General features: G+C 39.7%; 1 protein-coding gene across 2 annotated transcripts; it reads left to right on the top strand.

Moving 5' to 3' along the window:
- The first annotated feature begins 31 nt into the window (after positions 1 to 31).
- On the top strand, positions 32 to 14,344 carry CLK4 (CDC like kinase 4). 2 transcript variants are annotated; one of them, XM_075900482.2, is made up of 13 exons: positions 32 to 187; positions 2,320 to 2,474; positions 3,617 to 3,842; positions 5,043 to 5,133; positions 5,503 to 5,569; positions 7,483 to 7,599; positions 7,698 to 7,864; positions 7,961 to 8,055; positions 9,793 to 9,922; positions 10,845 to 10,927; positions 11,846 to 11,925; positions 13,805 to 13,892; positions 13,988 to 14,344. In XM_075900482.2, exons 2-13 carry the CDS (start codon positions 2,320 to 2,322, stop codon positions 14,123 to 14,125), a joined length of 1,437 nt encoding a protein of 478 aa, XP_075756597.1. In that variant the 5' UTR covers positions 32 to 187; the 3' UTR covers positions 14,126 to 14,344. The 2 variants fall into 2 exon arrangements, with proteins under 2 accessions (XP_075756597.1, XP_075756598.1); XM_075900483.2 differs by lacking the exon at positions 32 to 187 and adding an exon at positions 194 to 335.
- Positions 14,345 to 14,875: the final 531 nt, after the last annotated feature.

A 14,875-nucleotide genomic window follows, 5' to 3' on the forward strand; every position in this document is an offset into this window, starting at 1 on the left:
CTGCTCCCTAGTCGCTGCGGCCGCTGAGGGGCGGAGTCCCGTTGTGGCCCTAGCGGGCTGCGTGTGACGCCATCGCGCACGGGCGGGCGGGGGAGCCGTAGATCGCTACTCTCCAGTGCTGGGCGCGGCCGCCATTTTGTTTGTGTGAGGAGGGCGGAGACGGGTGTCGCTCAGCTCCTCGCCTGCCGTAAGTCGCGAAGACGACACCCCCCCCCCCATCCCTTGTCAGGACGGGGGAGGCCAGCGCCGTGGTGGACTCGAGCCGGCTGCGGTCGAAGCGGGGCGCTTATCGCTTCAGCCCGGGCGCTGCGGGCCAGGCAGGGGGGCTGCCCGAGGTGATGGGAAGCGGCCTGAGGGGAGCTTGGGGCGGGAGGGAAAGATTCTGAGGCTTTTTTTGGGGGGGGGGGGCGCTTGGAGGTGATTCGTTTCCAGGCCCTCACACGGGTGGACCCGACACCCGCCAGCTGTGCAGCTTACTCCCCTGTGAGAACCCCCCATACTTCCCCCTCCCCCCCACACATCCCACCCCACACACGGCTCCCCCCCCCACATGTTCCATCCCCTTCTGCATCCCCCATTCCCCGCACACGGCCCATCCCCCTCCCCTGTAGATCCTCCCGGCCCCCCCTCTCGCTCTCACAGCCAGGAACTGCCAGGGAGACAGGGTCTTGTATCCTGACTAGATTGGGATCTGCAGAGGAAGCAGGTATCCGTAGGGGAGCCTTCCCTGCCCGGGGCCAGTGGCCCCCACTGCTCCCCTTCAGGGGCCCCAGTGCTCCTTGGCTGCCCTGGCAGCTGCTCGGAAGCACAGTAATGGACCTGGCACAGGCAGTTCAGAGCTGTACAGAGTCAGTAGTTGTGTAATGTCAGTAGCTGAAATTGGCCTAGGGAGCTAGTGGGCGGGTTGGAGCAATGGTTCCCTGTTTTAACCTCCTGTGAGCATCGCCAAAGGTGACGGGAGGGGATGAGATCTGCAGGTGGCGGTTGCAGGACTTGATTCTGGAATGTATCAGGATGGCGAACAGCTGGATCCTGCTCTACACTGGGACAAGGCCTGGCTCAGATCTCGCAGTGTGAGGGTGGACTCCTGCTTCCCGCAGCTCCCCTTGGCTGGAAAGGGTGAACTACTGTGTGTTCATGGATGCTTAGATAAACAAAAGTGTCTCTTGGCCTGCCAGTGGCTTTCCCAAACATGCCCACCATGACCTAATTTTTAAAAACCCCTTATGTACGCCAACTGAAGAAGCTCTTCTGTCATTGTAGTAGTACAGGGATTGCCAACCTGTGGCTCTTGAGCCACATGCCACTCTTTGCTCACAGGAAATGTGGCTCTCAGGGTTACAGCTTGTTCGGAGCCTCATGCCTACTTTGTGCATATCCCTCTCCCTCCCCCCCCCCCCCCCCCCCCAGTTCCTGGAGGGAGAAGTGCATGGCTGTGGCGATGGCAGCTCTGGTGAGACCCAGGCATTGGGTTAGAATGGGAGGGGGTTGGGGGTGCCTGGTTCTGGCAGAGGGAGAGAGCATTGAGTTAGAGTGGGGAAAGCTGGGGGGGCCTGGCTCTGGAGGAGGGATGTGTGGCTCTTTGCACTACTATCCACAGCTCCTTTGGCTCTTCGTGTCAAACTGATTGGCCACCCCCATAGTAGTATCTTCACTAAAGAACTATAGCAGCACAGCTGCAGTACTGTTTGTGAAAACAAGCCCTCAATGTAGGATTGAGGATTTAATCTGTAACCATTTTTATATCTTGAGAACACTGAGCCCTTACTACCCTTAGGCTATGTTTATAGTACATACCTTACAGCAGCACTGCTGTACTGCTGCAGCTTTACTGCTCTAAGATCTCCAGTGTAGCCATTCTATGCTAGCGGGAGAGAACTCTCCCTGACATAATTAAACGATCCCTAATGAGCAATGGTAAACTGTGATTTCTGTATGAATCCGTCTCTTGAATCTGGATTAGGAATGTAAAATCCTGTTTAATTGGTTAACCAGTTAAACAAATTATTTATCCAGTTAATCATTTAAAGGGGTTGGCTGAAGTGGCCCCCCTTGTCTGTGGTTCCACCCGTGCAAGAAGAGGCTGCACTGGCCATGCTGGAGCAGCCCCTATCCACAGGGGGCACACCATAGGGTTGGAGTAGATCCTGCCTGTGGCATATAGTGAGCTGCTCCAGCTCCCACTGGTTTACCTTAACCAGTAAGCGGGTGAGGTTTAGCAGTTAAACTTTCACATCTCTAATCTAGATTAGTAGACTGTCATATCTGTGTATACTGAAATGGAACCATTTTTTCCCCCTTTAAATATGTCAATGAAAGATGCAACATTCAAAACGAAGTCATTGCTCTGAGTGGAATGATAGAAAGAGCTGGGATCAAGGAAGTCACAGTGTTCCCCATAAACGCAAGAGGTCCCACAGCAGTGACAAAGAAAGCAAACCCCATAAATCACATCATCTTGAAGTTTCAGACAGGTAAAAGATTCTTTGAATTACCAATACTGATATCTCTAATTGTAAGTAAGATTAATTTAAATTAAATAAAAAATTGTTTTGAGAAGACAAGACTTGCTAATGCCTTTAGGAGTTGGCTCATTATTTGCCACGCTTAAGTAATGTATCGTTTTAGTGATACAGTGATTAAATTGTTTAGTTGTGATTCTTTGATACAAAATATTAACATCCAATCTGTTTCTGTGAAAATCTGCCTGGTAAGGATTTATATTGAAATACAATATGCAGTATTAAATTTTAATAAAATGTTTCTCGTGTGTAAGAGGATGGAGGAAGAAGGTGAATGTTTGCTCTCTTAGAACATTTTATAGAAGGGTAAGTATGGGTTAGATTGCTTTCATTCATTTTTCAGGTGTCTTTCTTTTCTTTCTTTTCCTTTAAGAGGGGATATAGGTCTTCTGTGTCCTTCCTTTGAGAAAGGAAGACCATATTTTAAAGAACTCATCAGTTTGCTTCTAAAATGGTAGGAGTGGATGTGCAGTACCATGAGATTCTCTTTTCTGTGCTGCAGCTTGCATGATCCCTATTTTCTGGAGGGAGAGTCTTCGCACCAAAAATCTCTCTGATTCTTAGTGTTTTAATGTAGCACACTAACAACAGGATTTTAAATTCTTCAGGGTGGCAAATTGGGTTTTAAGAGTTTCTCTTATATGCTTGTGTGGTTTAAGGAGAGGGAAGGAGATAATTGTTGTATTCAAGAAAGCTTGGGCTTGCACTTCATCTTTTGATTTTTGTATGTTTTAAAGAGAGATTTGAATTGTTGGAGCGGAGTATGCCAAGTACTTCTATTGAGATGAATATTTCCTATTTGCATTTGGATTTCTTAATACTTGTACAGGTTATTCTGCGTACACAATTCCAAAGTAAGGTAATCTATATTGGATGACTTAATCAACTCCGTCATATAAACTAGCCTGAAAATCTCTAGCGGTTTTCTAGGGGGGAATTGTTGTAAAGCAAAATTCCTTCCGTAAATAAATATGCCATTAAATGTACATTTAAGCATTAGCAACTCAAAGATATTTATTTTGTTGGAACACAAGTATTTTTAAAGTGGAGAATATTTTTAAAGTGGAGAAAATTCATTTTAAATATATTTTCAGCCATTATTTGGATGACAAATTCATAAATGAGAGAGATCATCATGACCGGAGGTATGTTGAAGAATACAGAAATGACTTCTGTGAAGTATATGACAACAGGCATTATCACAGAGACTATGAAAAGAGTCACCGTCACCACCATAGCAAATCCTCTGGTCGGAGCAGGAAAAGTAGTCATAAAAGGAAGCATAAAAGGCGTCATGGCTCTGGTCACCATTCACATTCGGTATGAGTAATTTTTAACTTTATTATTAATAGATTAGTGATAAAATTCTTTAGTGAATGTCAGAACTTACATTGCTAAGCCACAAGTATCTGGGACAGATATATTTTATATAGAAAAGGTTCATAGGTGAGCCTCTTCCTATGTATATATACAACTTAGAGGATAATTTTAGGTACGCAGTAAACAGGTAGCACTAAGGAAAATATTTATCATTAGTACTATTTTATCGAAGACTTTGTTCTATTGGCAATATCCTTTGGCCAGTAGGTAGGTTACCTACTTTCTCTAAATTCTGGTGTGGAAATGATTGCAAGCACCTTTCTTGCTTCACAGTATAAATGTCACAGTATGGTCAAATAGCTATTTTACAGCCAGTTTGAGAACTGAAGTAATGTACACGATTATTTAAATATAATAGATAAACATGACAGTACAACTGATGTCTATCTTTTAATACGTAACAGACACTTCAGTTCCATACCTTGCTCCTTTCCTAGTTGTGATCATTCATGTGTCTGACTAATGGCTATTGAATGTTTGTTGAAATTTGCAGAAACATGCGATTTGTATTTTTTACTGTGCCCATTTGAATAGTTTCAGCTCTAAGAGTTTTATGATTCTAAGTATTCATACTTCCCCACTTTTCAGTAGAAGTAGAAAGCTATGTTAGATCATGCACTGAAGTTCAAGGGCTTTTGAGTAATTTTTCCACTGTTTCTCTAAATATGAAAAATGTAGCATTGCTTGATAAAAATCTTAATTTATAAAATTATTATGTTTTAAAACTTTTACTGGGTCAGTCAAGGAATTCTCCCTTGGTTAAAAGACCGTATATATACAATACAATAAAGATTATATTTTCCCATTTAATTACAAGATATTACTAAATAATGACATTGCAGTCTTAATCTCAGTCTTCAATTAAACCAGTGTTTGAGAGACAGTTGTGTTTATATTTTCTGTTGCTTTATCACTTGAAGTATTTATCTGAAAATCTGTTCCTTGCCATGTTTTTCTTCTGTAACATAAACTGTGCCCTGTGAATTTCTGGGGACTGAATTTGAAATTGCTCCTGCCAACTGTTCGTGCCCTGGTGCCTAACTGAATGCCTGAATATCTCCCTGCTGAATGAATTGCGTATTCTGCCCTGAATTCACTCTGATATATTGATTGGCTGGACGATCTTGGTGCCGTTTCCAGAAGAGTCACCGAAGGAAAGGATCCAGGAGTGTAGAGGATGATGAGGAGGGTCACCTGATCTGTGAAAGTGGAGACGTACTAAGAGCAAGATGTATAGAACATTTTTCAACCCTTTTTTAAAAAAGCTTTTCAGCAGAAACTCTGTTTAGAATAGTATGTCAGAGGAGGGGGGCTAAAGAAATCTTCATTGTTCTTTGTTTTGTTCTTTTGTGCTTTTTGTTCTTTTGCATATCTTTTCTGTAAAATTTAAATACCGTTATTCAAAAGTTCCAAAGTAGTAAATGAAACTTGAGATTAGAACAAGAGATAGTTGTTAGCTAATTGTTTCCATGACACTTGTCCAATAACGTAACATGTTCAGATGCCGAGATATAAATTTAATTATGCTTTTATAATGGCACATTTTATAATTGGTTCTGTAGGTCAGTAATTGTTCTAACTTGTGTTTTGTTCTTTTTAGATGAAATTATTACCACTTTAGGAGAAGGGGCATTTGGAAAAGTAGTGGAATGCATTGATCACAATGTGTAAGTATTAGTCATCATCTTAAAGACACTGTAACAACAACAAACTCTAGGTTGGGATCAGACATAGTAGTTCAGAAGTTATATGCCCAGTGGCAGTATTGTAGCCAATGAAGTTAATTCGAGGTGTGATTATTGCTTTGACACAAAATACAGTTTCAGATAACATGTAACATGCTGTCATTCTGAGGAGGAGCTGTGTTTAGCAATACAGGCAGTCCCCGAGTTACGCAGATCCGACTTACGTCGGATCTGCAGTTATGAATGGGGCCCGTCTCCTTGGTCTCCAGCAGACCAGGGAGGGGAAGCAAAGCGGCGGAGCACTCAGGCAGTGGACAGCCCAGACGCATCTAGGCTGTCTGCTGCCCGCGTGCTCCACGGCTTTGCTCTGCTTTGCTCCCTGTCTCCCTGGTCTGCAGACCAGGGGGACGGGGAACAAAGCGGCGGAACACGCGGGCAGCGGACAGCCCAGACGCGTCTGGGCTATCCACTGCCCGCGTGCTCCGCGGCTTTGCTCTGCTTTGCTCCCCGTCTCCCTGGTCTGCATAGCTCCCTCGTATTAGTTTTTTCCTTAGAGCCCTCCACTGTCAGCCCCCCATCACAAGAGACCCCCAGCACTCGTCTGGCCCTGCAGCTCCCAGTGCCTGCCCTGCCCCCTTCATCCAGCCCTCTGCTGCCTCCCAGCCACCAGCTGAGCGCTGCTGCCCAGGTTACAGCTGCTCTGAGGCTGCTGTGCCGGCCTCCGTGTGGCACTCCCACTGCACAGCAAACCACTCTTCTATGTCCGGGGGGAGACCTCTTCTGGCGCTGGTTGGACACACCTCTCCCAACAGCCATGGCAGGAGGGAAGGCGTTGGGTGCTGTATCCCAGCCCTGGCCCCCAGAGCTGCCATGACCCAGCCGCCAGTGGTTCACGGACCAGGACCAGTTTGTGGACTGGCAGTTGGGAACTGCTGCACTAGATCATAGTGGTTTTAACACCTATATCAAACCTCTTACAGACCCACATTAAGACAGTGTCTTTCTTCCTGATATTGTGTATCAGGGAGATGGCTTTTGATTAAAAAAAAAAATCCCTTCCTTCCTTCCTTCCTTCCTTCCTTCCTTCCTTCCTTCCTTCAACTATTGGGTCATTTCAACATTGTACTTAAAGCTGCAGATTAAAGTAATTAACCATGTGTTTTATATCTCCTGTTCCCCTGACATTGTTGTAGTTGATTTCTTCTTTCCCTTTTGATGGTTTGTTCATGCTGTCATTTGACTAATCCTTTTTAGGATCTTGGTGTCACATTGTAAATGAGTTTTAAATCATTACCATTCAACTAATCAACTGGAGAGACAACATTGTCTGAATGAGAGAGGGTGAATTGCTTGGATCTGTGCTTAGCTCTAAGCAAAACAACATTACAATGTTAACGTAAAATGAAAAACGTGCATATTTATCAAATTACAATAGTGGGAAACATGCCTTCAGTCTTAAACATAAGCTAATTTTTATGCCCGTCAAAGTTAACTTTCACTGCTACTAGCCAAGGACAACAGAAATCAGCAAGAATAAAGTGGTTTAAATTGCAGAGAAACTTTGCACTACTCTGTCTCTTTGGAAATGAAAACCCCCTATTCCATATATTTGACACTTTGAGACTAGACTAATGTAACATGTGCTGCTTGAGGCAATATCTCCAGGCCATCTGCAAACTGAGTCTAGTTTAAAATCTAGTTTTCTGCTGATTAATCAGAGCTCCTGTTAAAAACCATGTAATGCTTGTCCTGCCTTCAAAAGTGCTAAAATTAAATGGCCAAAAACAATCTGCAATTCTTTGGTGCCCACAATGTTTCAGTGTCTCTGGTGGTCATGGTACATTAGAATTTTAGATATTTGTTTGCGAACTAATGTAGTTATCTTTATTTCAAAGGAGAGGAATGCATGTAGCAATTAAAATTGTGAAAAATGTTAGTCGGTACCGTGAAGCAGCACGTTCAGAAATACAGGTATTGGAGTATTTAAACACCATGGATCCCAGCAGCACATTGTAAGTATAAACATGAAATACAAGTCAAAGAGTTAAGGATTTGCAGAATGAGCCATATATGATTTGAGTATTCACTTGACTTTTTTTTTTTTTAAAAGCCGCTGTGTCCAGATGCTGGAATGGTTTGATCATCATGGTCATGTTTGCATTGTATTTGAGCTGCTGGGACTTAGTACGTATGACTTTATTAAAGAAAACAGCTTTTTGCCATTTCATATTAATGACATAAGACAGATGGCATATCAGATTTGCCAGTCTATAAATTGTAAGTATATTTAATATTTTCATTGTCTGCATGTATGTCTAAAAATTTTTAGTAAATGTATTAAATATTGATTTGCATTTTCTCCTTCTTTTGTAGTTTTACATCATAATAAGTTGACTCATACAGATCTGAAGCCTGAAAATATTTTGTTTGTGGAGTCTGACTACATAGTAAAGTACAACTCTAAAATGGTAAATGTACATCTTTTCAACATAGAGATGCGGTGTCACTGTCTTTTTAAGACATACTTGTTAGGTCCTTGTCAAAAAACTCCCTTGATGTTGAGAATTTTTGCTGTCCATCTTATCTCCCATTTTCAGAAGTACTAGAGACACTAGTGATGATGCCTCAGATTTACTTAACCTTTTAACTTAGTTATAGTATGTCGAACAGTTTGGCAGTGTTATTCAGTGATGTTCTGACAGTTGACTAGAACAGATGTATGTGCTAGTTTTTTCTGTATCTGTGAAGTGATGTTACTCCAGTGGGCCCTGACCAAGGAGGGAGAGGGTTGCTTTCCATTTTTTCTGAGATGCAGAACGTAGGATTAGGGTAACTGTTTGTCTGCCTAGTAACTTCATGTAGGTTAATATGTTCTATTATATTGGTCCTGCTTTCTTAATGTGCATGAATTGCTTATGGAAATAGTGAAGTAATGTGGGCTTTGCTGCCTTTGATTTGTGGACAAGACCCGGTTCTGATTCAGTTTCTTTAGAGCTAAAGTGGGTGCTGTCTCTATCGGCAGGTACCAGAGACTTAAGGGAGTAGATAAGGATTTCCTGGACAAGAGGCGTAAGGATAAACAGATGAAAGGGCAGAAGTAACTTGTGCCTTTTTTGTTGAGTTTGATTTTGTCAGTAAGGCTTGCAATTTTTGATACTTTTTTTTTTTTAAATGTTCAGATGACATGAGTAAGAGGGCTTTTTTACTTGCATCTTAGCGAGAAGGCTTTGTAAATTTATTTTGGATGTGGATTTTACCACAGCTGTCCATACCTTGTGTCATATTCAGATTGACTTGTTATGCACTATACCAGGAGATGCTCTAATGACCACTTGGGGTACGTCTACACTACAAAGGAAGATCAAAGCTGCTGCTTTGGATATTCTAGGGTTCAAATTGAGCTGTCTAGTTAAGACAGCTAATTCGAAGTGAGAGGGGCACTCCGGTCGATACCGGTAACCTTGCTTTCACAAGGAGTAAGGGAAGTTGAAGAAAGTGTGTTTCTCCTTCGACTTCCTTCTGGGTGGGTAGCACCAAAAGCTGATTTAAGTTTCTTTGACTTCAGCTGCTCATTTAATGTTGCTGAAGTTGCGTATCTTAATTCAACTTTGTCCCATAGTGTAGACATACCCTTAGTCAGCAGAACCTCTTTCAGCAAGCAAATTGTTTGTGCTCTAAAGATTGCACTGGCTTCTGATTAAGTTACAGTTCATCTGAAGCCATTGATCTATAAATCCCTTTGTCGTTTGGGTCATGCATTCTTTAGAAACCTCTTTATGCACATGTCTTACTAGTTGGTTGAGTGTAATAGAAACATTGTAGAAACAAAATATTAAGAAATGTTCAGCTGAGAAAATTTTCAACAGAAGATGTTTGATTTTGGAATTTCAATTTGTGCACATGTGCAAGTGCACTGAACTTCCATGTAACAAAGCCCATATTTGCTAACTTTCAGGGTAAGCTGCAAAGTTTGTTCCTTTTGCTTTGTGTATTGTGAAATTTTTCGTTTTGCCTTTTTTAGAGTTGGGCTGAATGGGCGTGAATGTAGAGAGAGAGTGCAGTTTTATAGGGCTGGACTGGAAGTTTATCTGTAATTAGGTCAACTGGAAACCTGCAGGTATTTTATAATTATATGTGTATGAACGTAAAGCTTTATTAAGTATTTATTAAGAAAATGTAACAAATGTGCATTTTGATTGTTACAGAAGCGGGATGAACGTACACTAAAAAATACAGACATCAAAGTTGTAGATTTTGGAAGCGCAACTTTTGATGATGAACATCACAGCACACTAGTGTCTACAAGACATTACAGAGCCCCTGAGGTTATTTTAGGTCAGTAGAGACTTTCCCATGTATGTGACCTTGTTTCTTAGCTGCTATTCACTTCAGACATCCAACATATTACATAAAGGTACTCTTAACTAGTTACTGACAGTCCTAATAATTTAATATATATAGTCATTTCTGCTATTGCCATCTAGTAGGTAATGATGGCTTACTCTATTAATAGCCCAACAGAAAGCCTCAGAGCTATTAACATATCATTTCATGTTGAATGGCTCCTTGAAATATATGTTAACTACTTATGCTAACCCATCTGTTCCACCTTATATTTGCCAGTAACAATCTGAGTATGACTCCACTGCAATTAAAGGCCTGGATCAGCTGGCGTGGGCTCAGACGACAATGCTGTAAAATTACAGTGTAGATGTTTGGGCTTGAGCTTGGGCTTTAGGTCCCCGTGTTGGCCAATGGTCTCATACTTTGGGCTCTAGCCCAGGCTTGTATGTCCACACTTCAGTTTTGCAGCCCCTCAGCCCAAGCCCTGCCAACCTGAGTCACCTGATGCAGGCCAGACCACGTATGTTTAGTTATGTAGACATCTGCCTGCTGAGCACATTTTCCAGACTTGAAGAAGAGCTCTGTATTGCTGGAAAGCTGGGTTTTTTTAGTCCAATATAAGATATTTCCTCACTCAGCTTGTCTTTCTAATATCCTGGGATCAGCATGACTACAACAGTACACATTACAAAAAAAATGGCAGGGTTTTTTTTGCTAAATTAGGGTTTCTATTTTCCATATTGTAAAAATGATTCCAGGAAGGAAAAAAAATGAGGACAAGTAGGTTAGGAATTTAGCCAGCAATAGGTGGAGGTTAATTGCTGACTTACACAGTTTCAACCTATGCTAAAAATTAATCATGCTTTGGAATTTTTGTCTTTTTTTTTTTTTTTTTTTTTTTTTTTTTTTATAGCGCTGGGGTGGTCACAGCCCTGTGATGTTTGGAGTATAGGTTGCATTCTAATTGAATATTACCTTGGTTTTACAGTATTTCAGGTATGTATGTTAAGCAGAGATACGTGTTTTCAAATTTTAGTAGTGTAATACAACCAACAGTGACACGTTTATATAAAGATATGATGTTACATACAATGTCTTATATAAAGTAGCCATTCTTTTTTTAAAATCCTCTTACTTTGCATAACTTTCTCAAGCAAAAAACAAAATGTTACATAATTTATTTCTAGATATGGTTACGTACAGGGAGGAATGAAGTAGATAGAACTAGGTTTCAATAGTCTTTTGGCTGATGTTAAAGTTTCACAAAATATTATATTTGAATAAGAGGAGATAATAAAACTAAAAGGCTTCCGATGCTTTCAGGAGCCTTTGATGAGGTAGTTGACATTTCTTAATGGGTTAGAGCATAGATGAAGTCTGTACCTCTAGGTACTGATTAAAACTCTGTCACTGGCTTACCCAATGATCTCAGACACATCATTCATTCTGTTTCTGCCTCAGACTATACATCAGTAAACTGGTTATAATAAGGGGGGCTTTAAGCTTAATGGTCATGGAAGAATTTGAGCTCCTCAGATGAGTCATTCTAAATTCAAATTCTTAATAGAGATTGACTCAGGAAATTCTACTGATATCTGCATTATTTTAAACAAAATTTTGCTGCTAAAGTTGGTATGTATTATTAATTTATTTAAACACTGCCAGAATAGAAAAAAGGTATAAGATAGAAATCATTAAATGTGTATGTGATCTTATTTAGATTATAAACTTTTTTAAGGGAACTCTTTGTCTGGAAAGCGTAGTATATACTTATATATCTGCATAACTGATTCTTTTAGTAATGTGTAATGTTTCTGTGATAAAGCAGTAGCTGACATTTGAAGTGTAGATTAAGCATATGTAAATTGAAGGGAAGAAATATTTTATAATTTGCAATGTCTTTTTTTTCTACAGACACATGATAGTAAAGAACACTTAGCAATGATGGAAAGACTATTAGGGCCATTACCAACTCACATGATTAAAAAATCAAGGTAAATATGGTACGGGGGAGCTGCTAACCCCTATATTTACGTTTTGTAATGCTTTTGATTCTTGTGACCTTTTTAGAAAAACTCTAACATTGTTCTTGTTTGCTGCAGTACTTTGAAATTCAGCAGGGAGAAAGTCCTGGAGCCAGAGAAATGCTTTAGTTTATAAATGGTGCTTAAGCAGTGAGATGTTTGTCTAAAAAGCTATAACTTGTGCTGAGGAATTCTGGAGCATCAGAAAAAAAAACCCTGAAAAATCTAAATTGTGCAAGTAAATTCATGAGACCCATTCTTAATAAGTCCATCAATAACTGTTTAGTCAGATTTATTGTACTTTCCAGCAGTGTTTATAATGCATGTAAAATTTCGGTTTCAGTAATGGGAAGTAGATTGTAACGCCCCCAAAATTTCCAGCATCTAGTAGTGCTGAGAGCACAAATAAAGATGAATGGATTAAGAGAAATAGACTTCATAGTTAACATCTTTGAGGTGAAAGAAGTCTGTTCATACCTTTTTGGGGCAAGTCGTCTGGGTCTGAAGACACTTGGGGTGCATCTACACTGCACCATAGGTCGAAATAAGATATGCAATTTGAGCTATTCGAATTGGGTATATCATTCAAACTTATTTCAGAATAGTTTATTTCAAAATAAATCTCTATTCCAAAATGTCCCTTACTCTTCATGGAATGAGGTTTATAGGGAGGTTGGAATAGTAAGCCCATTATATTTTGAAATAATGGGCGCACTCAAAAGACGTAGAATAGCTATTTTGGGATACCTCTGGTATCCCGAAATAGCGCTGCAGTGTAGAGGTAGCTTTGGATAGAAACTGGTGTAGGTCTGCTATATAATGGATCTAGGATTTGGGGACACTGTGCATGGAGTACACTTCAGAGCCTAGTTCTTTGCATCCCTGTGCACAGAGAGGCCTAGGGGATGGAGCTGGAGAGAAGCTAGTGGGTTTGCTGCTGTGCCAATCTATTCCCAGCACATTGGGAGTGAAGGATGGAGTGAGAGGCAAATAGTGTAAAGGCTACTCTATTTGTGAGGCTAAAGAAGCAGACTTGGAGAAATTCCAGTACTGTGGAATGAGGCATCTAGTCTGGCAGGATTTCTTCCCCACAACCCAGCTGGCACCTCCAAAAGACAGGCTTGGATGATTGGGCTGTGGATTGTGCCAGAATTTAAGCTTTACACAGCTCACTCTTTAAAGCTGTCTCTCTGCAGATTCAGGATGATAGCACTCTGCTAGTTATAGTAATTGCTTGTTTGTTATTTTACAAATAGGTTTCAAAAGTTATTTTTTTTAATGAATGCTTACATTCTGCATCCTCCACAAGTGCATTTGTTAAGCATTTATTTGGACCTATAGCTTTTAGGTGTTTAAAAATAGTCGTTGAAGGCTTTGAGAGTATCCAGTTGTACTAGGAATTTAACTGTGACGACTCTTCTCAAAAACTAGAAAGATTAATGTAAGAAACCAAAATTATGATATTAGACTAATAAAAGTTAGAAAAATCAATAAGGCTGATGATATCCTCTCATTTACACATACCAGTTTAAGCTGAGAACCAGTCATTATCTTTTTGAAGCTTCTGGCTTGCTAACTTGTCAGTCATGTAAATATAGATTAAATGTTTGTTTTTAATGCCAAAGAAAAGAAAGTAATTAACCTGTTTTTCCAGTATTCCAATATAGCAAAAATAATATGTTTTCTCATGTATATATTTTATCTGAAAAATAAAGTTTTTTTGTAATCGAGGCAGAGAGGAATATGAAGTATATATCATTTTTATGGTGTTTCAAAATTGCTTGAAAAGATGTAGATATTTCCAAGATTTAACTTAGAAAATACTGCTAATAAAACTCTTTCTATGCAGAAAACGCTATTTTCAGCATGACCAATTGGACTGGGATGAACATAGTTCTGCAGGTCGATATGTTAGGAGACGCTGTAAACCATTAAAGGTAAAAAAAAAAAAAAAAAAAAGGATTAATTTCTTTCTCAGCTAGATTAATATTTGTGAAGTGTCGATGTAAATGAGTTGCTTTCTCTCTTTCAGGAATTAATGCATTGTCATGATGCGGAACATCAGAATTTATTTGACCTTATTCGCAAAATGTTGGAGTATGATCCATCCAAAAGAATCACTCTTGATGAAGCCTTACAGCATTCTTTCTTTGACTTATTAAAAAAATAAATAATTCAGAGATCTTATATATTTCTCTAAGGAGGCTACATAGACTGTGTCAGTCAAAAAAGCTAGCATGAGATTTTTGTAAGCTTTAAATTATTTTGTACAGTTACGTTTAAATATTTCTATATGTTTTGTATCACTACCATGTTTATCTTGTTGATCAATGATGGTCTTAATCATGGATAACAATGTAAAAATTAAAAGCAATTTTCATTTTTTGAAGTAGGTTGCAGTTTTTTAAAATCGATGGCTAATACTCTTTCTCGGGTTTAACAAATATCTTTTTCTTAGTCTGAAACGGTCCATGTGCGTTTAATCAATAGTTAAAAAATGCTTTAAAAATTGTATATATACCTAACGTTAGGTACTGTACCCATCTATTTCTATATAGACATGTAACAAATTAGTATCCTTTAAATATTGCAGATATTTTACGTAGTTTAATATTAAAAAACCTTTTTTTTCCTTCAAATTCAGTAGGTCTTACTGTAACCTATTTAATTCATATTCAGCAGTAATCTGAGCTAAGGCTTATGACATAATTGCAGAACTAAAGCAAGGGAAGTGTATACTTGTGTGGATATTTTTTTTTACCAAATGTTCAGCATGATGCACATATGCATAAATATAGACTTGACTAGTCAAAATTCCTGGAAACTTGTATTGTCCTTGATGCTCTTATTGGCAAGTTCTCCTGTGTTAAGATGATGGTCTACTAAGAGTATCATTGATATTTTCACTTTACCTTTGTTT

This window comes from Pelodiscus sinensis, chromosome 16 (assembly GCF_052426305.1).
Source record: "Pelodiscus sinensis isolate ZL-2025 chromosome 16, ASM5242630v1, whole genome shotgun sequence".
NCBI classification, from domain to species: Eukaryota; Metazoa; Chordata; order Testudines; family Trionychidae; genus Pelodiscus; species Pelodiscus sinensis.